The sequence below is a fragment of the Notechis scutatus genome, chromosome 6 (genome assembly GCF_049901735.1).
Source record: "Notechis scutatus isolate UNSWTSFEM ecotype Mainland chromosome 6, rNotScu1.2, whole genome shotgun sequence".
NCBI lineage: Eukaryota > Metazoa > Chordata > Lepidosauria > Squamata > Elapidae > Notechis > Notechis scutatus.
Genome location: NC_142014.1, coordinates 69,563,039 through 69,588,521, shown reverse-complemented (window position 1 = coordinate 69,588,521; position 25,483 = coordinate 69,563,039). Strand labels below are relative to the sequence as shown.

General features: G+C 43.6%; 1 protein-coding gene across 2 annotated transcripts; it reads right to left on the bottom strand.

Moving 5' to 3' along the window:
* Positions 1-11,485: 11,485 nt before the first annotated feature.
* On the bottom strand, positions 11,486-24,802 carry MGST1 (microsomal glutathione S-transferase 1). Of its 2 annotated transcripts, none has more exons than XM_026678639.2 (4): positions 24,675-24,802; positions 17,188-17,324; positions 15,089-15,183; positions 11,486-13,878 (listed from the first exon to the last, which is right to left on the bottom strand). In XM_026678639.2, exons 2-4 carry the CDS (start codon positions 17,299-17,301, stop codon positions 13,629-13,631), a joined length of 459 nt encoding a protein of 152 aa, XP_026534424.1. In that variant the 5' UTR covers positions 17,302-17,324; positions 24,675-24,802; the 3' UTR covers positions 11,486-13,628. The 2 variants fall into 2 exon arrangements, with proteins under 2 accessions (XP_026534424.1, XP_026534425.1); XM_026678640.2 differs by having other exon boundaries at positions 24,679-24,802.
* Positions 24,803-25,483: the final 681 nt, after the last annotated feature.

Sequence of the window (25,483 nt, the reverse complement as noted above, 5' to 3'; positions counted from 1 at the left end):
TTCCCCATAACTATAATTTGGGTGCTCAGCAACTGAGTTGCATTTACAACCGTTTGCAGCCTTCTGCAGTCATATGATCAAGTTTTACAATAGTTTTGCACCCAAATGGCATTTCCTTCTGGTTTTCATCAAAAACCTGCCCATAAATGAATCGTGGGTTTTCTTAACAACTGTGGTGTTCACTTAATGACTGCTGTAAAAAAAAGGTCATAAAATTGGGTCAGTCACATGATCCACCCATTTTACAATCAGTGTGACTTATGACCATAATGGGAAGACTCCATTATGGTCATAACTCAAGGATTAATGGAATGAAAGTCCATGAAAGTAATGAGATAAGAGTGGGGAGGTGACAATGGAGAAAAAGAGGTACTAACCTGGGAGGGAGGAGGAAGGAGGAGGAAGAGATGAGGAGGAGGAAGAAGGAGAAGGAGGAGAAGTTCTATTAGTCCAACAAGTTCTTGACAATGCAAGCTGGGATCACAGGGTAGCACGCTGGTGACGTGGAAGTGGTTTGTGAAAGCTCCTCATATGCTGGAAATGAACTGTCGACTTCCTTTTCACTCCAGATACCTAAGCCTTACTGTCAGCCTGCATCTTGGCTTGTTTGCCAGCTTGCTGACAGCTGCCATGGAAAGGGGGAGGAGTTTGCAGGTGGAGACAGTGGAAATTTTTCGTGAAGCTTTCGCAAATGCCAGCTTGGACTTTGTTTATTGTCTTCAAGGCCAATTCTTCTAGCTTCGGTATGCAGAAGGGAGCGACAATGCAGCTGAATCAGAGACTTTCCCAAAACATCTTCTGGACTATGGTTGAACTCCGGTTGCCTAGCTACAAAGGGGGGGGGGGGGGAGGTTTCTAGGGATTATTTCAATTTGCTTCTTCATGTGTTTTTTGCTTCAGGTCTTGTCTGACTTCTGCTGTGTTCAGTTCTTTCCTAGTAAAGGTACCTTTTCTCTAAATCTATGGAGCCACGGGCTTGTCTTTCCTAGGGGTTAAAGAGAGGCAGCCCTGACACTTACTATGAGCTAGAACAGTCTTTTCCAACCCAAAGACATTCACATGGATTGACTAGAACATTAGGCATTTCATCTGCTTCTGCTAGAGTCCAGCTATAGGGTTGGCTCCCTATTACATATATCAACTTGCTGTCCATTTCTTAAGATTGGCCAGGGACTATTTATGGCCAGTCCATGTGTTTAGACCAATCTTAGGCTTCAAAACCATGAGACAGTACTATTGATAACAGAACCAAAGATGATTCCAAAGCTATGTTCTTCTACACTTGCCTTCTAAGAATATTCCTTAACAGACTCTTGCAAGTCTGAAAATACAATTCTCCACTATCTCTCCTTTATAGCCTGAGAATCTAGGAAGTTTCTTCTGAGACTTTGACCCCACTCACAGTCTCTTCTTTGCCCATTCCCTAAGCAGCGCCTCTTGGCCTGTCTCCAAAGGTTTTTCCCAACGGGTAGCTTAATACGCACACAAAAAAAGACAACATAATGCATTGGTCTGAGTTTGATTTAGCAAACTGAGAATTTATCTGCTGAAAAAAACCTCCGCATTTGCAACAGGAAGGGCATCTGGTCAGTAAAGACTCAGCTCCATTCAGTTGCCTAGACTCCACCCCATAAGGGATTGTGGGGTCACTAAAAGAGGATGATATTAGTTAATTAGGGTTTACTCAACAAACTATGGCTTCCTCAAGGAGGAAGAAGCTCTGCCTATAACTTCTCTTTTACCATGTCTTCCGTTGAGTTAGAATCATGTGCTAAGCACAGCATACAACTTTTTTTTGGGGGGGGAAGGTTCTAGCATTTTGCAACATCATCACACCTGAAAGGGCCCCATTTCAAGAATTTACACAAAGTACAGATTTATGTTCCGGACACAAATTCTCCCTGTCTTTTCTAATAAAATTATATGTTGTCCCAGAGAGTTGTCTGCTCATAATTTTTCATAATGCAGTTCCTGTCCGCCCCCTGTAAGCCCGTGTGAGCCTCTCGATTCATTTCTAACCCTCCTCCCCTGTTTCTTTTTCTTAGCACCAGAAGTGCTTCTTTCGAAGCGATAACCCCTTTTTTGGTGAGATCGCTCTGAAAGCTAATTCTTCCTTTTGATTGTGAATAATGAAAAGCGGGGGAAGGAGGAGGGGGACATAAAGAGGAGCACTTGTGTGTCATTTTCTTTTTTTGTACAAAATGTTCCTTCCAATTGCCATTCTCATTAAGAAAATTACTACAAGGGTAGGCTTGTAAAGGAGCGTATGTGTCACCAATACTCAAAGTGAGTAATAAAGAGAGAAGCTGAAGCGCTCCAGTAGCTGTTCATCAAAGCATTTAAAGCACATGCTTAATTTCCAGCAACAGCAGTGATTGCCAAGATGGCAGACAGAAATGGGAACCTCATGGAAAACCCAGGACTTTCCACCACTGGAACTATGCTAAGTTTCGGGCCAGAAACAACCATCCCAACAGAATGGCTGGAAGGAAGGAGAGTTTATTCAAGGTTCCCCATTCTCATCTTCTACTTCTTCAAGAGATTTGCTTTTGAAATTCCTTTCAAAGGAGAAGAAATATTTGTCAAATGCTCACAGGTGGAGCGTGACATCCATTGCACAACCCTGAAGACATCTGCAGTTTCCGGAATTCTTCCGTTTCATCCCAACTTCTTGCATGTAATGCCATCCCTTCATCAAAGTGTGTTTTTAGAGAAAGAGCAATGAGAAATGTTTCATTGAGTCCCACCAATGGAAGTCTGCTCCACTATTTGAAATGGTCTAGTGAAGGGTGTCTAATCTAAGACTTGTGGGTCTCAACTCCCAGAATTTCCTTGCCAGCCAAGCCTCTGAATTTTGATCAGGGAACCATGGGGATGGTGCAAGAGTCATAATGTGAAAAATGGTCATCAATCACTTTATTCAGTGCAGCTGTAACTTCAAACAGTCACTAAGCAAATAGTTGTAATTCAACCTGTACACAGTGGCCAAGGAAGACATTGATAGTTGCTAGCACAGTTTCTAGCAGGACTACCTGATTCTGTGACAGCTTTGTTCCCTGGGCCATCCATCTGGTAAACTCACAAGATTTGTTTTTCTCGCCATGTACATGTATACATCCGAACTAGATTGTGTTGTTTCTGTGTCATATAGTATAAGTGGGTATACATATAATTTTGTATTTATTGATTTATTTTGTCATGTTCATGTAGTGTATATTGGAGGTGGTGACCCTTTGAGAGCTGTATGCAACGAAATTTCATTTTAATGTATGCCAATTAGTGTACAATTCAACATGACAATAAAGTTACTATTCTATTCTATTCTATTCTATTCTATTCTATTCTATTCTATTCTATTCTACTCTACTCTACTCTACTCTATTATTTCTACTCTTCGTTATACCCTACTCTATATGCTACCCTATCCTACTCTACTCTACTTTATTCTACTCTACCCTACTCTACCCTATTCTACCCTACCCTACCCTACCCTACTCTATTCTATACCCTACTCTATATGCTACCCTACCCTACTCTACTCTACTTTATTCTACCTCATTTCCTCTACTCTATACTCTACTCTACCCTACCCTACTATTCTACTTTACTCTAATTCTATTCTATTCTGCAGTCCAGAGATGGAACCCTTCATAAACCTGGAGCCTAAGACCCAGATTTTAATACTCGGCATACATTGCCCTCCCCCAAACTGTCTTGAGTCCATAGAAGTACAGTTGGGTTCTCTGCAAGAGAAATTGGGGGGCGGGGCGAGGGGAGACCCCCTCATGTTCCCCACTTTAGGCAGCAAGAAGTTTTTCTGGGAGGGTCAGTGATGGAAACAAAGTTTTTCAAAACCCCAAACAAATTAGAGACACAGTTTGGAAGACTCTCGTTCTCCTCTGCTGTGAAAACAGAGGAGATTTTGAAATGCTTTATTTCCAGGCAGATGGGAATAAAATGCCTTTTAAGTAATTGAGCCTCACCGTGAGAATTAAAAATAACTTTTCCATATGTCCCTGCCTCAAAGCAAAGTAATGCTAAATACATGTGAAAAAGTTCTGATAGGAACCGCCAATGATTAAAAACGTTGTCCCTTGGGTTGCTACTTGGGAAGGGAGGACAGAGATAAAGTAGTAGGCAAAGGAGATGAAATACAAATAGGGATGTGCTGCAGTGTGCAAATGAGAAACAGGACTTTAAAAGGAGTGGCATCATTAGCGAGTTCAACACCGGGTTGTGCAAAATGGACTCTCTATTGCTTAGTCCACTTGTCCGTACAGGTAGTCCTCGACCTACAACAGGTCATATGGTGACCGTTCAAAGTTGCAACAGGATTGGAAAACGTGGCTTATGATCATTTTTTACAGTTACAACCTTTGCAGCTTCCCCATAATCATGTGACTAAAATTCAGATGCTTGGCAACGGGTTCATATTTATGACGGATGATGCTGTGTCCCAAGGTCATGTGATCACCTTTTGCAACCTTCTGAAAGCAAAGCCAATGGGGAAGCCAGATTTGCTCAACAACTGGGTTATTACAGAGACGTGGTGGTGCAGTGATTAGAATGCAGTACTTCAGGCTAACTTGCTGCTCACTATTGCAAACTACTTCTGCCAACTGCCAGGAGTTCGATTCTGACTGGTTGAGGTTGACTCAACCTTCCATCCTTCCGGGGTCAGTAAAATGAGGACCCAGATTGCTGGCTAACTCTGTAAACCACTTACAGAGGGTCGCAAAGCATTATGAAGCAGTATATAAGTCTAAGAGCTATTGCTATTACTATTGTTAACTTTAAAAGTTGAGAAAATACAGAGCTGTGATGACCTGGGGCCTGGCACAAAGGCAACCCAACCAGATAATAAGTAGATTTCCCTTTTATTAGCTCCAACTTTGCCCCCAATGTCCCCGTTACCTTCCAGTCTGGAGAAAAACTCTCCCAGGAACCTGCAACAGCCTTTGGCTGCAGATATTCCAGTCCAAAACATTGTAAACAGAAAACTTTAAACTATGAATTCAGCAAGACAAGATAAGGTAATAAATCTGGCAAGGCAAGATAAGGAGTTCCAGAAGTGAAGTAAATAGGCAGTAAATCAAACCAGTTGGAAGGATGCCAGGAACTCACATAACAGCAGCCAACATAAGATAAACTCATTGTTCCCACCACCACCCCACAACTGGTTCTCCTTTAAACCCCCTTCCCAGGTGTGCCTTGTAAAGGGAATCAGGGCCCTTTCTTCCTTCATTCTTCTCGGCGTGCCCTAGGATGAAGAGGGGGTGGGCCTTGGTCTTCCTCTGAGCCCCACCTCTCTTGTTCTATCTCTTCCCTGCTCTATCCAGCCTGAATTTGCCCTTCCCGTTTCCTCCACAGACAACGGAGCCACTCCCCCACTCCCTGACAGGTGTTCATCTTCCTCCTAGGATTCAGACTCCGACGGGGGCATGACATAGAGCTATTGCTGATTGAGTCAACTTCAACCAGTCAGAATCAAACTCCTGGCAGTTGGCAGAATTAGTTTGCAATAGTGAGCAGCGAGTTAGCCTGAAGTACTGCATTCTAATCACTGCACCACCACGTCTCTGTAGTAACCCAGTTGTTGAGCAAATCTGGCTTCCCCATTGACTTTGCTTTCAGAAGGTCGCAAAAGGTGATCACATGACCTTGGGACACAGCATCATCCGTCATAAAATATGAACCCGTTGCCAAGCATCTGAGCCAATTTTCTCCATTTTGGCACATGAAGCTGTCACCAAAGTTGAGCCAGAGGACATTTTAGGAGCTCCAAGTCCCACTACTGCAGCGATTCACTTAACAACTGTGGCCAGAAAGATCGCAAAATGGGGCAAAATTCATTTAACAAGTATCTCGCTTAACAACATAAATTGCGGTTATAAATCTAGGTGCTTGTCATCTGGGATCCAGGAGCTATCAGTAATCACCCTTCCTCTCAGATGATCCCACAAAAGACAACAAAAATCATGGGAGACAGTGTTTGAGGCCCAGATGTTTTGCTCATAATACCCGCTGTTCAAAATTGCACCGGTTGTATGACTGTTTGGAGTATTACTGAAGTCATGAAGTGTTCCTAGGTTCTTTGGAGAATATTTGGCTGGTGGTGTTCTTTGTGCTCTCTGAGCTTGGTGGTTTCCTTGCAGATCAGGGGTGTCCAACTCACGGCCAGCAGTCCGGATGCATCATGCGCTAGCCACGCTCAACCCCAGTTTAGCGAAGGGGTGTGTGGAAAAGTTGCAATACGTCACGTGATGACAATGTGTCCTTGTGAGTTTGACACCCCTGTTGCAGATGTTTCATTACTCATTTAGGTAACATCAGTTTGGTAATGAAACATCAGTATGAAAACCACTAACCTCAAAGAGCACCAAGGACCCCACAGTTCAACCAAGAGCTACAAATATTCTCCTTTATAAGATTCAGAAATTCATGAATTGCTAAAAAAAAAAAGGAGGGGGAAGAAACATCTGCTTCTTTAAACAATGGAGGTGTTGGGGCCAGTGGTGGGGTTCAAATTTTTTTACTACCGGTTCTGTGGACGTGGCTTGGTGGGTGTGGCAGGGGAAGGATACTGCAAAATCCCCATTCCCTCCCCACCCCACTAACCTGCTTTCCAGTTCCATTTTCCTGTGCAGGGCAACAAAAGAAGACCCAGCCAATCAGCAGGGACTTGGGAGGCAGAGAATAGGTGGGGGCAGGGCCAGTCAGAGGTGGTATTTGCCGGTCCTCCAAACTACTCAAAATTTCCGCTACCATTTCTCCAGAACTGGTCAGAACCTGCTGAATACCATCTCTGGTTGGGACCAGAATTTCCATGGCTAAGGGGTTGCTTACTAGGTTGTGCTTGATTTTATGGATCTTTGTTTGACATGGTTGTTAACCGGATCACTGCAGTCATTAAGCGAAACCCTTGATCCTTAAAGGATTGACTTCCTCCATTGACTTCGCTTGTGGGAAGGCTGGCTGGGAAGGCCTCCAAATGGCAGTTACATGGGATGCTGCAACCATCATAAATGCATACAGGTTGCCAAGTGCTCAAATTTAAACAATGTGACCATGTGGATGTGGTAGCCATAAGTGCAAAGACTAGTCATAAATCACTTTTAAGGTAGCATTGTAACTTCAAAAGGGCACTAAACGAATGGTTGTAAGTTGACCACTTGTATAGCCTTCTCCATCGTGATGTCTTCTAGTGGTAGGGGGACTTGGAACTCCTAAAATGTCCTCTGGCTTGACTTTTGTGATAGTTTCACGTGCCAAAATAGAGAAAATCAGCTGTGTCACTACCACAACCAGCAATAGCTTCTATATTCTCTCAAAATATTTCTAGTCTCCTTCGTTCTTCTTTTACGAATTGCAATTTCTGGAACAACTTGAGCCACGTTTATTCCATTGTCCAAAACCTCAATTTTCTGGATGCCGAACTGGAAACCAAAATCTATTTTACTCAGGCAATCTGGATATAGGCGGCTTCTGTGTCTGCAAAACACAAAAAGCCAAAGAGAGACATCTAGTGGCAGCTCTCAATCATTTAACCAAAAAAAAAAGTAGCATCGGAGTTTCTAAAACCGAAGGAGAATCGGCAGCCGTTCTGCCGTGTTTAGGAACAATGGAAAACAACACAATTTTTGAGCAGCCCAATAAAATTTGGCAATTAAAAGAAAACAATTTAGTTTGAAAAACAGCTTTGCATTAGACACGCTTTGTGTTTTGCATGGAGGTATGTCCTCTGCGTGCTTTTTTTAATGTGCTTGTTACCCAAAAAATGTTCAGAGGCTTACAAATATAAAGGGCCAGACAGTCCCTACTCATAGGCTGGCCTTCTAATATGCATGTCACTTAAGGAAGGGGGGAGGGGGAAGAGGAGCAGGGGGCACTGTGCTGCAGTGACTTGCATCCATCTCAATGTTTAGTGCTAATCATTGGTGAAAGGAGACATCATGCTGCAGCCCCTCACATGAGCAACAAGAGTTGTAAGGGGTCTTGGAGGTTTTCTAGTCTAAACTAGCAAGAGATCCTATACCAGGGGTCTGCAACCCCTGGTATAGGATCTCTCAAAGAGCCATTTGGACCCATTTCTCACAGAAAACACCGGGAGCCAATAATTTAACCATCGGTGTGACTGGGTGGGCGTGGCCAACTCACTGTCACTAAACTCCCACCCAGTCACCTCCTGCTCTGGAATATGGAGCGCTGTGTTTAGCCGTCAGCAGGTGTGGACGGCTGAGGAGAGCGAGGACTCAGATGAGGAGCCAGGACCATGAGGGAGTGGACTGCTGCCTTCAGAGATTGTGGGGGCTGGCGGCAGCGATGAGGAGGTTTCTGAAGAACTTGTGCCAAGTGCGCGTGCAAGCAGGATTGCTCGCAGGAAAGAGCCGCTGCAACAACACAGGCGACTCGGGAGTAAGGCTGCAAGGTAACGGCCACCCTTTCAAGAAGATAAAAGCCAGCTGTGAAGCAAATGTTCTTTGTAGGAAGCAAAGATGTTCTGAAACTCAGCCTCGTGGACATTACAGTTGGTATTTGAAGACTCTTGTGTTGTAAACTATTTCTTATATGGTTCTCCTTGGCAGCCTCGCAAAAACTTGGCAAGGCTCTTTCTTGTCGGAGCTAATTAGTTGGAAGCAGCCTTTTATCTGTGAAGAAACAGGATTCATAGATGAAACATTAAAAGGTTATGCTGCTGCCTTTGTCTTGTGTTTGCTCTCTTGGAACCAGGTTTGGGTCAGAACATGGAGCGAGTCTACATCCCCCGCCATCACCCTTACCTTCTCAGGCCAGGCGAGGAGTGACGGAGAGGGGAGGGGAGGGGCCAGCCAGTGGTGATATCAGCGGACAGGGAGCTGCAGCAGAGGACTGAAAAGAGCCGCATGTAGCTCCAGAGCCGCAGGTTGCAGACCCATCCTATACCCTTCTAGACAAATGGCTGTCTAGTCTCTTCTTAAAAGCCTCCAGTGATGGAGCACCCACAACTCCTGGAGGCCAGGTGTTCCACTGGCTCATTGCTCTCCCTGTCAGGAAATTCCTCCTTGGTTCTAGGTTGGATCTCTCCTTGACTTGTGGGGTTGACTCTCTCTTCCCCCTCCTGTTTAATGTCTACAGAGTACTGAGTGTCACCATCCATTGTCTTGAGTATGGGCATAGCACCCAATTTTATATCTCAATAATGCAGGTGAAGTTGTCAAAGTGCTATCCCAGAATCTGGAGCCCGTTTGAGCCTGGATGGGGAAGGAGAGCCTCCGGACCCCTGGATCAAGAAGGTTTTCACGTTGGTCTTGCAGGGATCGGGGCAGCGCTATGGCTCAGGGGCTAAGAGGAAAAGCCAGCAACCCAGATTTGAGACTCAAGCTTCCAATCTTGGGGTGAGCTCCTGTCCTTGCCCCAACTCCTGTCATCCTAGTTTTAAAAGCATACAAATCATCATCATCATCTCCTTTTTATGACCCCATAATCCCTTATGTGGAGTCTGGGCAACTGAACGGAGCAGTGTTTACTGGCCAGATGCCCTTCCTGTCGCCAATGCGGAATTTTATTCAGTAGATAAATTCTCATTGTGCCCAGAGAGAAATATCTGCCTTTACCTAGGATCATACTCACAGGCTCCTGATTGTGAGGGGAGAGCTCCACTTTTAGGCCACCACACCACTCTTTAAAAGTGGAGCAAATGCAAGTAGATAAATACCGTGTTTCCCCAAAAATAAGACCCAACTGGAAAATAAGCTCTATGATTTTTTAGGATACTCGTAATATAAGTCCTACCCCACCCCCCTGCAAAAATAAAACCCAGTTAAGATTGTCATCCAGACAGGCACATCTAGCCATATGGACACATTTCCCCCAAAATAAGCCCTAATGCATCTTTTGGTCTTATTTTCGGGGAAACACGGTAGGTACTTCAGTGGGAAGGAAACAGCACTCCATGATGTCATGCTGGAAAAGTGCCTGATCCAGGAATGGATGTCACCAGAGAACCACATGAAGTTGCAAAGGTCCTCTTGGCTGAACAGGAGCTGCAAGTCGAAGTTGACCCCGATTATAATCAGTCTCAAAGAAGGAAGGCCAATTCCTTCCAAGACTAAAGACAGAAATCACAGAGATCCAAGAGGTCCCAAATCTACAGCCACATGGTCCCAACGGGATTAAACCCATTTGTTCCTCCCAATTCCCACAAATTCCAGACACTGGTAGAGGATACAGAAACTAAACTCTATGGACATGCAGGTCATGGTTGTCCCAAAGGTGAAGGTGGAAGTATATGAATTCAAATGTTAACTTTAAAACTGTATATATTCAAAAATGTTGGAATTAGTCTATTTATTTAACGTATACGCTATCCTTCCATTTATGAAGAATTGGGATCTACCAAGTCTGGATTAATGTAAAAAAAGAATTGTGTGATCTTGGAAGGAGGCTTACATGGCAGATACCAAAGGTTCTGCCTTCTCAGCCTTTGAACTATCTTTTAATGCCAGAATAGTAAGATAAGGCAATATGCCATATGGTCAAAGTGCATTAATATGTTGCTTTAGTAAGAGTTGCAGTAAAAGTATATTTTATTCAGTTCTAACTCATTTGTAGCCTGCCCAGGACTTCTCTTAATCTCAAGGTTCCCAACCTCATGCTCCTTACCTGGGACACTGTTCACTTCTGCTTAACAACCCATGCATCTGGAGTTACGATGGTGCTAAGGACTGCAGGGATTGCGGTCACTAAGCAATGCAGTGATGCGATGTCACACTTTATAGTGGTGTCATTTAGCAATGGACATTCTGGTCCCCATTTTGGTCAGAAGTCAAGGACTAATTATACTATACTTGACTTGTAAGCATTTGGCCACATCGTCACGCTCTATTCTTGAACATAATGTAGTCCATGGGTTGTGTTATGTTGCTCATTGTGTTTTATTGCTTACTCTTAGAATTCCTGTTTTGGGACCTGATGAAGAGTTTGTATTTTCTAAAAAGTCAGAGAACATGACTCCTTATCAATCTTGCTATGCCAAAAAAAGTCCCCCCCACCCCCTCAGGTTTTATCCTTGATTTTCATGGTGTCAGAACAGCTAAATTTGGTTACCCATTCCTAGTACACATATAAACTTCTGGCCATGTATTATTCTTTTAAGATTTAGATTTGAAGGATCCAATTGCCTTTTCTGTTTTATAAGAAAATAAAAACTACAACTGCTAAGACACAGTAAAGGGCCACTTAAAAATATTCTCCTTTGTATAGGTTACATTAGACTAAGAGAAATTTCATTCCCGGTTTTACTCCATTTACTCCAGCACTTGGTTAAAACACCTATTTGTATCAAAGTCTCTTTTACAACAAGGACTGGCATTGCTTGAAGTATCTTATTATGAAGGTAAATATTCTTCAAAGAACTTGATGCTCTGAGTCCCTGATTCTTTGTGACATCTTATTTGCTGACTGTAGTTGAGGAGGAAAAAAGAAACAGCCACAAAAATTCCAACACTTTTTTCCCCCTGCTGTTGTCTTTATTATTTATGCTTCAAAAAGATACATCCCAAAATAGCATATGTAGAAAATTACTATTCACATATGCTCTCAAAAGAGAGTGCACATTAAAAACCGTAAAGCTCACGTGAGCTAAGACAATACGTGAAGGAGAAAAGGAGGAATAAAGGAAGATGCTCACAAGGTTCAAACCTTAACAAACATAAACAGGAACAGAAACCAGCTTCAATTTAACCAAAGTATTTGGAATGCTGACAGAACATGAGGAACGTCAAACGTGGTGAAACATTCAAAGCACATCCTCTCTGTGCAAATTCTGTGAATTGGTCTAGAACTTTTAGCCTCTGGCCTTGTGCACCTAAAACATAGAACGGGGTGGAAAATCCATGGCTCTTCAGATGTTGTGGAACTATTATTCAGAACCATAGGCTCAAATTTACTATTCAGGAACCAAACAAGAACTCAACTCAGGATGAAGATGAGAAGTTAACAGGGCTAAAGAGCTGTTAACTAAGATGTTTTGTGAGTTTCAAATGCACTGTTAACTTCCCAGACCTACAAAAATGCATGGATATTGCTGAACTTCCAATATTCATCAGTTAGCACAGTTAAACACCAGGGATGAAAGGAGTTGTATTCCAAGGCCATCTGGAAGACTGTACCTCGGCCACTCAAGATGTACCATTGAGTAAGCCATATTTGCTTCTCATATGTTCTGCATTTATTACAGAGATAATGCAGTGTCTCAAAAATGACAAGCTAAAGAATTAATATCCTAGAAAAATTAATACTCCAGAAAAGGGATTCTACCATCTCTTATAGTAGGCCAGATTCCAGATCTTGGAAAGTGGAGAACGTTTTCCCTTCCCTCATAACTCTGAAACAAACAAGGAAGCAAATCCAAGAAAGACTTAGTGGATCAAATCAGAAATCCAACTGGTCCTTGGTTTTTTTTGTCAACAGACATCAAACTGATGTAACTGGAAGGGCAAAGAGGGTGGCCAATTCTTTGTAATAATCTTCTCCAGCTTGCAGCTCTCTAAATGTCATCTACAACTTTTGTTACTATCAAGCCAGAACCATTGATAATGATCCCAAGTTATCACGATGGGCCTAAGTTAGAGAATGCTGTTTTATTGTCAGTCTTCCATATTCGGCACTTTCTAAGAAAATTATCCCCATGTATGTCATGGCTGGCAAGCTTATTTGGAAAATAGAAAACATGAGCATTAGACAAGACAACAACAAGAGGATAAAGAGGCAACCAGCTTCAGTGATGTTGAAAAAAGGCAAGACTGTGGAGAGAAATCACCTCAGCCAATGTTTTGTGTATATAATGGCCTCACATGTAATCACTCACACTGAATTTCTCACATATTGAGAGTGAGAGGAAGCAAGGAGAGACAAAGAATATAACCGTTGTCTTATATGTGACTTTGTAGGCTAACAGAGGTTGTGGCTAGGACACAAAAGTATTTGCGCTATCATTGAGTGATGCTTCCTTAAGAGGAAGTATCAGGGACACATTTCCTTGGGAAAAGATTCTCCATGTACCAGTTTTAGCATATATTGGCAAAAAGAGTTCAGAAATGTCAGGTCCAGAAGGCAGCTGAGAGATCCAACATCCCAGAAGGCACAAATATACATTGGAAAGTTGGGAGGCAGATAGGAAGGAGTTTTTCTGAGGAAGAATTAATGGTGGAGTCCTTGGTGCTTGTTGAGCTTGGTCGCTTGCAGGCGTTTCATTACCCGATTAGGTAACATTATCGATGCTAGCTAGTGTGGGGTATTCATATGCAGTAACTTGTCCTGCCAGTTTTAGTGGGGCTGTGGTTTTTCCCTTTGATAATTCCTTGATTCAGGCGGATTTATTTATTTGTCATGTTCATATGGCCTTGATAGTTCCTCGAATCAAGGAACCACCCAAGGAGAAAACCACACTCCCACCAGAAGCAGCACACTCCACACTCACTAGCACTGATAGTGTTACCTATTTAGGTAATGTGACATTTGCAAACAAACAAGTTCAGAAAGTACCAGGACTCCACAGTTCAACCCAGAGCTAAATATATTCTCTTCTATTGGCTGGATAAGGCACCCTGCAAAGTACAACAGGCTGAAAATAGTATTAGCTTTCTTTTCTAAGACGTAGTGAAAGCAATCATTATAATCCTGTACAACATTGAAAAGGTGACTAAGTAACCAGCCATCCAAGCCAAACCTCTACTGGGCTGGGGAAGAGGTATCAGGTAAGCAATGGTGTGGAAGATTCTAGAACCAAGAAAAATTCGGAAGTGCAGCAAAGCAGTAGAGAGGTTCACACCACTCATAGAGTAGAAAAACCCAGCAAAAAGAAATGGAACAATGTTCTCCAGGTCGTTGAGATGGATTCTAGGGAAAGAAGCAAAGGAGATTCAGTGTTAGAGGCTTCTTCATATTTGGCACCAACAAAATGTCTTTATGAATGAAAGCCAATATATGTGTCCCAGGATAATGTTGCAGGATCCAATTTAGGTCGGTGACTGGGACCAGAGATTTAGTCTTCTGAGCTTTCAGATTTCTGCTGGAGCCCAAGTCTACATCGTGCTACAACTGAGAATCTGCCTTTCAACTGAGAAACGTGACAATCGCGCCAAACTCAATTTGAGATTGCAAGGCCTGCCCCGTTGGAAACACTTGAAAGCATCCCTCAGCATTTAATTTGGAGACATCTTGAAGAACCCTTGCTCAAAATATGGTAGTTCACAACTCTACGTATCTATTGTGCAAACACTTGGGAAAATTGTGGAGAGAACTTTGCCATACTGGCAAAGGGGCAGAAAGAATCACTGCATCTGAGCTGTAACATTCCAAATGACCATTAGGGGGGGGTCACAAAAAGCTGTTGCTACCACCTAGTGGCGGCATTGGTTTTTGCAACCCAGATTTGCTAGTCCCGGCATAAAGACAGTTCCAATCATAGGATTTCCCTACTTGGTCACATTAACAGCTATTCTTGAACTCACATTAATCTTCAAAAGAAAAATGGCTGATTTATCTTCTAGATTAAGGGCCATCTATTCATGAGGTCATAAATATATCCAAATAAAAACTTGAGCTTTATTTTTTTCTATTTGAGCGAAACAAGATGATCCTAGGATCAGCCTTGGGATAATTTCTCCTTCCCTCCAATTCATTTTTTTTTTTTGTTTGCTACAAAAAGGGGAAGCAGCAAATTGCATTCAAGAGATCAGCAGCGGAAGAATAGCATAGCCAATACATGCTGCTGCCCATTTCTGCTGTGAATTCGATGGCATATTGACAGTGGGAATTAAATATGCAAACTCGAGAGAGTTGCAATAGCGCAGGCCATCATAAACACGGCCAAGAGAGTGGAGAGTCAGGAGTGTGGAAGCAAACAGTCACGGAACATTTTGCTCACCCCTACAGGGATCATCAAAGAAACAAGAGAGTTATTAATGGACCGAGGGACGGAGCTATCAGTATTTTTTCTAAGCCAGTGACTGAAATAAAGTGTGGACACATGCCTCTTACACTCTACCATCTCATGTATATATTTTTTTCTTTGTGTGTGTCCTGGATAAAGAAGCTCCAGAATTACCTGCGTACACGTTCCACATCAGGATCGGTCCTTAGATATTTTTTCGCATTCTCTCCTTTTCCAAACGATGTTGTATCTTCAGGATTAGCAAATGCCTATTCGGGAGAATGAGCAGAATACATGACAAGGTACCATGCCAGAGTCGGCTGGGGTGGCAGTGGTTAGAATCAGCACTGCAGTATCGAATAAAATGATATGCCACTCTGGCTTACTACTATGCCTATATATATATATATATATTTATTATTATTATTATTATTATTATTATTATTATTATTATTATTATTATTATTATTATACACAAAAATGACAGTATACACAGCAAACAAGACATCACAAATCACTAGTCGAACACTTCCCAAATGTTTAGGACTGCGTGAAGTATCGGCGGATTATGTGAGCAGATCTCAGTAGGGTGGCCTTCTGCAGTTGACCAATGGTGATCTTGTCAGCACCAATTGCTTTTAAGTGCTTGCCTAGGTCTTTAGGCACAGCACCCAGTGTGCCGATTACCACTGGAACCACCTGCACTGGTTTATGCCAGAGTCTCTGCAGTTCGATTCTCAAGTCCTGATATCTGGTGACTTTTTCAAGTTGTTTCTCGTTGATTCTGCTGTAATTATTATGTGATTATTATTGTTGTTGTTGTTGTTGGGCTTAGTGATGGAAATAGGCCATCTGCCTAAGACCGCCCGAGGCCTCCCCGACACACTGAAATACTTCAAGGTCCCCACAATTGCTCTCCCCTCCCCAATCTGCCACACTGGGTCACTTACCTTGTGAAGATCTAGCAAGCTTCCAGCCATATGCGCCACTCTGCAGTTCCACTTGGGCCTCTGCGGGCCTCGCCCGGCAGGTTGCCAGCGGAAATTGAGCTTCTGAGGGGTGAATCCAGCCCCGAGGCTCCATTCCGCCCTCTATGGGCCTCACCCAGCAGGTTGCCAGCTGAAATGGAGCTTCTGAGGGGCGAATCCAGCCCTCTGAAGCTCCATTCCGCCCTTCATGGGCCTCGCCCAGCAGGTTGCCAGCCGAAATGGAGCTTCGAGGGGCAAATCCGGCCCTCTGAGGCTCCATTCGACCCTCTGTTGGCCTCCCCCAGCGAGGCCCACGGAGGGCCGAATGGAACTGCAGAGGGGCGCACGCAGCTGGAAAGGAGACTGTTTGCTAGATCTTCACAAGTGACCCAGCACATCAGGCTGGGGAGGGGAGAGCAATTATGTGGACCATGCAGTATTTCAGTGGGTTGGGGAGGCCTTGGGTGGTCTTAGGGAGGTGGCCTGTTCCATCACTAGCCCCTCCCCATGGCCTTCCCCATCCTGAAATACCTCATGTGCACTTAACAAGCCTCGCATTCTATTAGCAAATGCATAGATGAAAGGAGGGAGTGATCACGATCAAGGTACAAGATTCACTCCCACAAATCCTCGGGTCATTACATTCATACCTGGAGGACTACCTGTATTGTAAACATATGCACTATCCTTAGTATTGCTATTTTTTTGTAACTGACAAACTGAAATTCTACCCATTCCTATTGCGTCCTAATCCTTTTTAAGATCTTTGGTTACTATTACCATAATTAACATCACTAAGAAGGATGCCAATAGAAATGAATCTACCATGGATGCTTGATTTGTCTTATTTTAGTTATTTTAAAAATTATTACATTTATATTACACTCCCCAAGAGTCATGATTCTATTGTGGTGGTAAATAGGATAAAGAAATCTGTTATTTTGAAATATGCTTTTTTTTAAAAAAAAAAAAACCCACAAGAGGCCTGGTTTGTACATAGTGTTAGTCCGTAATAAATTACAAACCCAAAGATATGATAGTTTAGCCCAGGGGACTTCAAAGCAGCTTTAAGACTTGTGGATTTCAACTTCCATAATTCTTCCTCCAGTGATGTTAGCTCAGGAATTCTGGGAGTTGAAGTCCACAAGTCTTAAACTTGCCAAGTTTGAAGGCCCTTGGTTTAGCCTGTATAGATACATAAAAGCACAACTCCTATCAATCCTGGCTTATTATGCAAAGTGTCATGCTTACAAGTCTCACTCTATACACTTTTGTTTTTTCGTAACTCCAACCTTCGTCTCTCACCTTTTTCCTCATTCGGAAGAAAGCCGTGATGAAGCTCATGAGCATCATTTTCACTATAAGAATGGTTCCATATCTCAAAAATGCCATAGTGACTTCATGATCCAATAAATGCATCTTGGCCAGTTTCCACCAAAGACCTGACATACAAAGTGAAAGGAAGAAAAGCATCAAGTACAACACTCAAGATATGATACAGGTAGTCCTTGAATTATGACCTAATGTGAGCCTACATCTAAGGACATAAACTGTGTTAGTCTGGAGGTGGTTAGTCTGGAAGAGATTGGACAACCACTGGGTCAGAAATGATACAGGCTGTCCTCGACTTACAACCATAACTTGAGCCCAAAATTTCTGTGGCTAAGTGATACATTTGTGGCGTGGGTTTTGCCCCAGTTTACGGCTCTTTTTTGCCACGGCTGTTAAGTGAATCACTGCAGTTGTTAAGTTGTAAATTGAATTTAGCTTCATAAATTGACTGTCAACTCAAAAATATTTCTCTTTTTGTCTTTTAGCATTGTCAGCAGAAAGGGAGTGGGGGGAGTAATGCATACCTTAGATAATTGCTAGGTGACCGAAGTTTCTGGCATACAAGATTATTACTGGAGAGCATGATTGATGACTCTTGGCTATGGATGTGTCCCATTGGAGAATATACATCCAGGGGGTGGGGGAAGACCAGGGTCAAGCGTCAGATGAATGATGTGTCTTAGTGTCAGCTGGCTGGCTCCGACATGTTCACTCATAATAAATGATTTTTTAAAAAAACTCTGAGAGATGCAAGTAGACTCTTGATTCGAATGGGGGTGGATTGTCAGAGCCCTGGCATTGACTTTGTTTGCCAGAAGGTTGTATAAGGGATCACATTGCCCTGGGACATTGCAACCGTTGTAAATAGGAGCCAGTGGCCAAACATGTGGATTTTGATATGACCGCTGCAACGGTTGTGTGAAAAAATGGACATGTCACTTTTTTCCGTGATATTGTAACTTTGAACAGTCACTAAAAGAACTGCTATAAGTTGAGGACTTCCTGTATAAGGTTTCCTGCTTGGGGGTTGGACTAGAACAGTGGTCCGCAGAGAAATTTGTCCATTTTGGTGGTCCGCAGAGAAATTTGTCTCCCCCCACCCCCCAAAGCACAAGAGGCTGCGCCGGCACAAGTCTCATTTCTGACGGAGTTTGGGAGAGAGAAAGACTTCTGTGGCTTCTGCTGCTTTCCTTGCATACTGTCACAAGTCTCTCTCTCTCTCTCTCCCTCTCTCTCTCTCTCTCTCTCTTGTCTCTCTCTGTTACCATATAACCAGGCCTGATTTTAACTTTTATGATCATTAAGCGAACATGGTGGTTAAGCACTGTTCACTATTAGGGTGATTTTGCTGGAAAAAGGAAGTAAACCCCAGTTTCTGGCAAAAACATCCAAAATTGTGGTTGTGTGACTGCAGAATGCCGCAAATATAGCTATCAAAGCAAGTGATTGTAAGATTGAGGATTATCTGCATCGCTACTTCTGCCACCTGGTAGATATAAGGGAACTTATCTTGGATTACTAGCCAGAACCGGAAAAGGTACCTACAAACAGGTTTTTTTTATGCGTACGGGGGAAAAAAAAACAGAAAATAATTGAACATTCATATACCAATCCTATGAGTTTTGCTTATTTAAAATTAAATGACATCTAATTTAGCTTTGTCCTGGCCCAATAACTTTTTGATCCTCATCTCACTTAAGCCAAACCCAAGTTAAACATAACGATTGAGCAAGAGAGGTGAACCAGATACCATGCAGCAAGAACCACCGTCCCAAAACCCAAGTACATTTGTGATGGAATGTGGTGGACTCCGAGGAGGGAGGGGGTGCATGCCAGAGGAGTAAGAGGCAGCTCAGCCCAGATATGATCTGCGAGAGAAAGAGAGTGAAGGCAGCCCCTCCCTAATAGTACACAGATTATATGTTGTAAAAAGGGAGTTCGTGCAGATGCAAACAGAACAGCGAGCAACAAAAGATGATTAAAGGGCTGGAGGCTAAAACATATGAAGAACGGTTGCAGGAATAGGGCATGTCTAGCTTAATGAAAAAGAACTGTTGGAAGAAATATTCTTCTGGGTTCAGTTCCAAGTGGGGAAAAAAGACACTGGAAACATGGAGGCTGTTAGGAAAGATGATTTATTAATGGACAGGATCACATGCCTTGGAGCTCCTGAGCGAAAAAGGGCAGAGATGCTTAGAGTGTCTGGGTTTTATGCCCTCTGTTGGGGTTTGAATTTGAGCTTGTATTCTGATTGGTTGTCAGACTCCCATGAGGCCATGCAGGGGCAACTATGTAGGCTGTCCCGAGTCCCAGGCTTGGTTGAGCCTTGCTGGATGTTAATGTAATGAAAAGGCGTTGGGCAATTCCTATTATGGCTCTACCTGGAGTAGATCTTTGTTATGTAGAATAGACTTAATGGCCCATTGAACAAAGGTTGGTGGGGGGCTGAGTTTCTGCCTTTCTGAGTTTCTACTTCTCTTAGGGGAAATAGTCTGCCTTTTTAGTATATCTTAAAATAATTTCGTTTTTCTAGGAGAGGGTGTGTTTTAACTTCCAACAGAAGGACTAAAAGTGACACGATGACAGCGTTCCAATGTTTGAGGCCTGCCACAAAGAAGGTGGGGAGGGGTCAACCTATTCTCCAGTCCAAAGCACATGAGGGCAGGACAAGAAACAAGGGATGGAAACTAATCAAGAAGAGAAGCAACCTTGAAGAAAAAGAAACTTCCAAACAGTGGAACAGCTTGCCTTCAGAAGTTGTAGGCACTCCATCACTGGAGGTTTTTAAGAAGAGACTGGACAACCACTTGTCTGGAATGGTATACACTCTCCTGCCTGAGCAGGAGGTTGGGCTAGAAGACCTCCAAGGTCCCTTCCAATTTGGTTATTCAGTGCTTATTCTGGCAAAATTCTGTCTACAGACACAAAACTTTAAAAAGAACTCAGCTTGGAAGAATCACCACACATCACTCTCGGTTTGGGGTCTTTCTCCCGAGAGGTCAAAATATGATCAGGATGCGTTTATAGGCAGAGGGAAAGATTGCCCCCTAAGTCATCCCAACAGTTTGCATGACTGAGGCCTGATTCAAACATCGGCACTCTGTCACTCAGCCCCTGAATCCCAACACCGTACAAAATGCAGATTTTGCACATGCTGATCAACATTAAGCGGCATGACTAAATGAATGGAGAGACCGCTCAACCCTGAACATATAGATGCAAACAAACAAAACATTTGCAGCAATTATTTGTGCTGAATCAAATGGATGTACAACCTCTTTGCATGCTATTATTTAACAAATCGATTTCCATAGCAAAATATTTTTCCTTTCTTTTCTTTTTTCTTTCTTACGCCTCTCATCTCCCCCTACAAGGTGACTCTGGTAACTTTTTGCGTTGATTCTAGTCAGTAAGAAACATCCTTCATTTTGGTCAGGCAAGCTGAAAAGCATCCATTTTCATTTTTTTCCCAAAGGAGGAAGCATCTCCCATTCATCCCCCATTCAATTTCTGGAGCTCACAGAGGGAAGCAAATTCACCTCTAAACGCAACAGTCAAGATTGCATCCCGGAGTTCTTGCTCAATGGATTAGATCCATGGACTTGTATCCTATGCTGGCCAAGTTTTAACTGCAATTGCATCTACACGCAGACAAGACACTGTAGAAGAACAATGCTGTGAAATATTGCTTGCTCTACAGACTGACCCATTCTCATTATGTATTTTCCTGTTTGCTAAAGGTTGAACCATTATGAATGCTGCAACTGAGCAAAACTTACTTTTTCCTCTCCTCTGGCATGTCCTTGTGGAGGTAGGGGGAAAGAGAGACTAAATACAGTTACTCCTCGATTTACTTGCAACCACTTTTGTTTAACAACTGTTCAAAGTTAAAACAGCATTGAAAAAATTAACTTCTGTACCACTTTATAAAGCCTTGGCTTAAGACCACACCTGCATCCAATTTTTGTCACCACATTAAAAAAAAGATGTTGAGACTTTGGGAAAAGCACAAAGAAGAGCAACTAAGACTATTATAGGCCTGGAGGCTAAAACATATGAATGGTTGCAGGATTTGACCAGTCTAGAAAAAAAGAAGGACTAGGGATGATGCGATAGCAGTTTTCCAGCATTTGAGAGGCTGCCACAAAGAAGGGGCCAACCTATTCGCCAAAGCACCAGAGCACAGGACAAGAAACAATGGATGGAAACTAACCAAGGAGAGAAGCATGGAATTGAGATGAAACTTCCTAACAGTGAGGACAATTAACCAGCTTGGCCTTCAGAGGTTGTGGGTGCTTCATCACTGGAGGTTTTTAAGGAGACTGGGAAGTCTCTTATCTGAAATGATATAGGATCTCCTGCTTGAACAGGGGGATGGACCAGAAGACCTCCAAAGTCCCTTCCAGCTCTATTCTGATTTTTTACAACCCTTGCAACGTCCCTATGGTCACATGATCAAATTTTGAATGGTTCCCAACTGGCACATAATTATGACAGCTGCAGATCATTTGATCACCACTTGTGGCTTTCCCAGCTGGCTTCCCCAAAGCCAACTCAGTAATTTTCTTCTTCTCTGTGGTCCTGGATAAGCTAGGCCTAACTTTACACCTTTTCTCAATTGCTGCCGCAACCATGTGAAGAGGTTTGGTTGAAAAAGGAAAGGTGTGCCACGGGGATCCATCACGGCATTAAGAAGCCAAAGATTCCACTGGCCACGAAATCTGAGTCAGCAATTCCTGGAAAGAATCACAGTTAGAATCACACTCAAGGTAATGACAGCTTTAAGACTTGTGGACTTCAACTCCCAGAATTCCTCCTCCAGTCATGTTAGCTCAGGAATTCTGGGAGTTGAAGTCCACAAGTCTTAAACTTGCCAAGTTTGGGGACCCTTGGCCTAAGCTGCTAAAACTATGGTGAGTTCTAGTCCTACTTTAGGCGTGAAAGCCACCTGGGTAACTTTGGGCCAGTCTCTCTCAGTCCAACTTGCGTCAGAGTTGTGAGGAAAATAGGTGTGGAAGAATGTTCACCACCTTGACTTACAGGTAGTCCTCGACTTATGACAATTGAGCCCCAAATTTCTCTTGCTAAGCGAGATATTTGTGAAGTGAATTTGGGCCATTTTACGAATATTCTGGCCATGGTTATTAAGTGAATCGCTGAATTAAGTTAGTAACATGGTTGTTAAGCAAACTCAGTTGACTTTGCTTGTCAGAAGGTCGCAAAAGGTCATGATCCCAGGGACACTGCAACTGCTCTAACTATGAACTAGTTGCCAGGTGTTCAAATTTTGATCAGGTGACCATGGAGATGCTGCAAGGGTCATCAGTGTAAAAAATGGTCACTTTTTCCAGCGCCATTGCCACTTCAAATGGTCAATAAACAAATGTTTATTGATTGAGGACTACTTGTATTTATAAAAATACAGGTGGAAAGAAATCAAATAAAAAAATAAGTACTGTATTTATTTTCTGGATTTATACTCCTCTGGTATTTAAAACCAATCTCTTCCACTGATCTCAGTCTGTCCTGAAACTTTAGAGCAAGGGTCTTCAAACTTGGTGAGTTTAAGACTTGTGGACTTCAACTCACAGAATTCCTGAGCTAACATGACTGGAGGAGGAATTCTGGGAGTTGAAGTCCACAAGTCTTAAAGCTGTCAAATTTGAAGACCCCTGCTTTAGATTATGACCTGAATTTAAAGACTTAACACTGAACTAACCCCAACTTTTCCAAACAGAAAGCTACTCCTCCTCTTTTTGGCTGGAAAATTATCTTGCACAAAAGCCACTTTGTGATTTCTTCAGCTTCCTCCTGCAATGTGAAGCCAAGTACTGTGGCCTGTAATCATTTTCTCCTCTTCAAACAACTTAAATTCTTTTTACTTCATCCTCACACTATTCCTGGCTGCAACTGAATTCCCACAAGTGACACAATCTGTATCTCAGGTTGCATCTTGCAGTGGATCTAGCTTTGTGCCAAAAGTTAACCTCTTGTGCAAATATGAACTCCCACTGCCTTGACCGCCCCACCCCCAACCTGTATCTACGCTCAAGGACAGAGAAATTGTGAACCACCAGTTAAGGCTGAACCAGTTTTACAAGTGGGTGAGAACTCAACCTCTTTCCACCAGCACTAAGTGAAATCTTACCTTTGGCTTTAAATCAAAGTATGTTGATTGCTTAATCTCTATATAAATGCCATCTGCATTTTGCAATCACACCAGATTTACTGTCATGTAATTAAATTTGAGTTGCACTCTGAACCAAGAACCAAGTTGTGCATTCCTCCAATGAGATGAATTTTAGGATGCAAACCCTTAGGGCTTTCTGCACAGCCCTTCTGTTCCCCAAATGGAAGAGAGGCGGCAAATCAAGGGATTCAGGGTGTGAAATAGAGTCCTGGAGTCTTCAGTGCTCTCTCAGCTTGGCTGCTTGCGTGCAGATGCTTCATTCTCCTACTAGATAACCCTCGACTTACGGTTCATTTAGTGACCGTTCAAAGTTACAATGGCACCGAAATATGTGACTTACGGCCGTTTTTCAGTTATGACCTTTGCAGCCTCCCCACGATCCTGTGATTGAAATCCAGATGCTTGGCAACTGGTTCATATATATGACGGTTTGCCATGTCCCAAGGTGACGTGATTCCCTTTTTACGACCTTCCGACAAGCAAAATCAAAGGGGAAGCCAGATTTACTTAACTGGGTTGCTCACTTATCAACTGTGCTGATTCGCTTGACAATGGTGGCAAGAACGGTCGTGAAACGGGGCAAAAAAAACCTCCCTTAACCAATGTCTCACTTAGCAACAGAAAAGTTGGGCTCCGTTGTGGTCGTAAGCCAAGGATTACTACTTGTAGAGCACACCATCAGGGTGAGGGCTTGCTCCCCAACACCCAGGATTGCGACCTAATCGGAGAATTTAAACGTCTGCGAGCAAAGTCCCTGGAGATTCTCAGCCAACCAGGTCAGAGTTGCGTCAAGGCCGCTCGCAGGCCTTCCCAGTTCAGCCCTGGCCTACCGACACCCCTCAGCCTCCCGACCACACCAGAGCTGCTGCTTTCGGATTTGCAAAGAGCCCCGCAGATCGGCGCGCGTCGCTAAGCGTGCAAGCGAGCGGGTTCCCCCCGCAGTCCCAGATGGGAGGCGTTGGGGAGAAAGATTTCCACTCCCCGCTGATCTCTTAAAGGAAACACCGCCCAACTTTCACTCAACTCACTTTCCCTCTCGCACGCACGCACACACACACACGCCACCCTCCCGTGTAGGAATTCGCACCAAGTGCGTTAAACAATCGGGGCGCAACTTTTGCAAAATGTTTCTTGGCCTTCGGGGCGCAGCGGGCGAAAGGAACCGCGCGCCTTGCAAAACAAACGGGCCTATTTTCCACGCGCGCGCCCTGCAGCCACCCAACCCAGGGATCCACTCGAGTCCGCGGCCAAAGAGAAAGACCCTGCTTACCGACCCAAGCTGGACTGCTTGCTTCTGCTCCTTGCACCTCTCCTCGCTCGCTTCTGCCGACCCGTCGGTTGCTGGGAAGACGTCCCGCCCGCCCAAACCGCACTTTTTGCTCAGCCCGGGCAGCGGGAAAAGGCTCGCTCCTCCCTCTCGGCTTGTGTGTTGCAACGTGCAAAGTGCAAATCGTTGCTTGCGCTTTCTCAGCCGCTGTCAAGGCAGGGCGGTTTGCAACACGCGTGTTACCCCTAGGGCTTTTGCGTCTTCGACGCCCGCCCACAAGGCCCTGCAGCTTAACCCGCTTCCTTAATCAGAAATAGAGCTGGACGGGACCTTGGGAGGTGTTCTAGTCTGACCCCCTCTGGCTCAAGCAGGAGACCCTATACAATTTGAGACAAGTGACTGCCCAGTCTCTTCTTTAAAAAAACCTTCCAGTGATGAAGCACCCACAACTTCTGAAGGCTCCGTCCTGGGGAAGCTTTTGGGTCGTGGCTCGGTTTATTATCATTTATGCTGGCTTAAAATATTGTTGTGCAGAGAGCCGCTGTAAGCCTAACAGGAGTGTCTACGGAGATTCTCAGTCCTCCAGGCCATGGTTGTCCCAGAGGTGCTTTTTCAAGAGGCAACTGCACTTTCCTATTTTTCTTTGAAGACGTTTCTCTTCCCAACTCTGAAGAAGCTTCTTGGATGTCTGTAGAGATTCACCCTTTGAATAGTGTGGGAGTAGGAATGGATTTCCAGAGGGGGGGAAATTGCAGATTACAGGAACCAGGAGCACCACTCAGGTGACCCTGAGGACACAGGTAAACCTCCAA

What these genes read in the sequence shown, in the direction of transcription:
- MGST1 (XM_026678639.2), bottom strand. Translation starts at nt 17,301, where the DNA reads ATGCATTTATTGGATCATGAAGTCACTATGGCATTTTTGAGATATGGA. An exon ending in TCTTCCGAATGAGGAAAAAG is followed by an intron (nt 15,184 to 17,187) that starts GTGAGAGACGAA and finishes TCTCCCGAATAG; the next exon opens with GCATTTGCTAATCCTGAAGA. An exon ending in GATGTGGAACGTGTACGCAG is followed by an intron (nt 13,879 to 15,088) that starts GTAATTCTGGAG and finishes TTCTTTCCCTAG; the next exon opens with AATCCATCTCAACGACCTGG.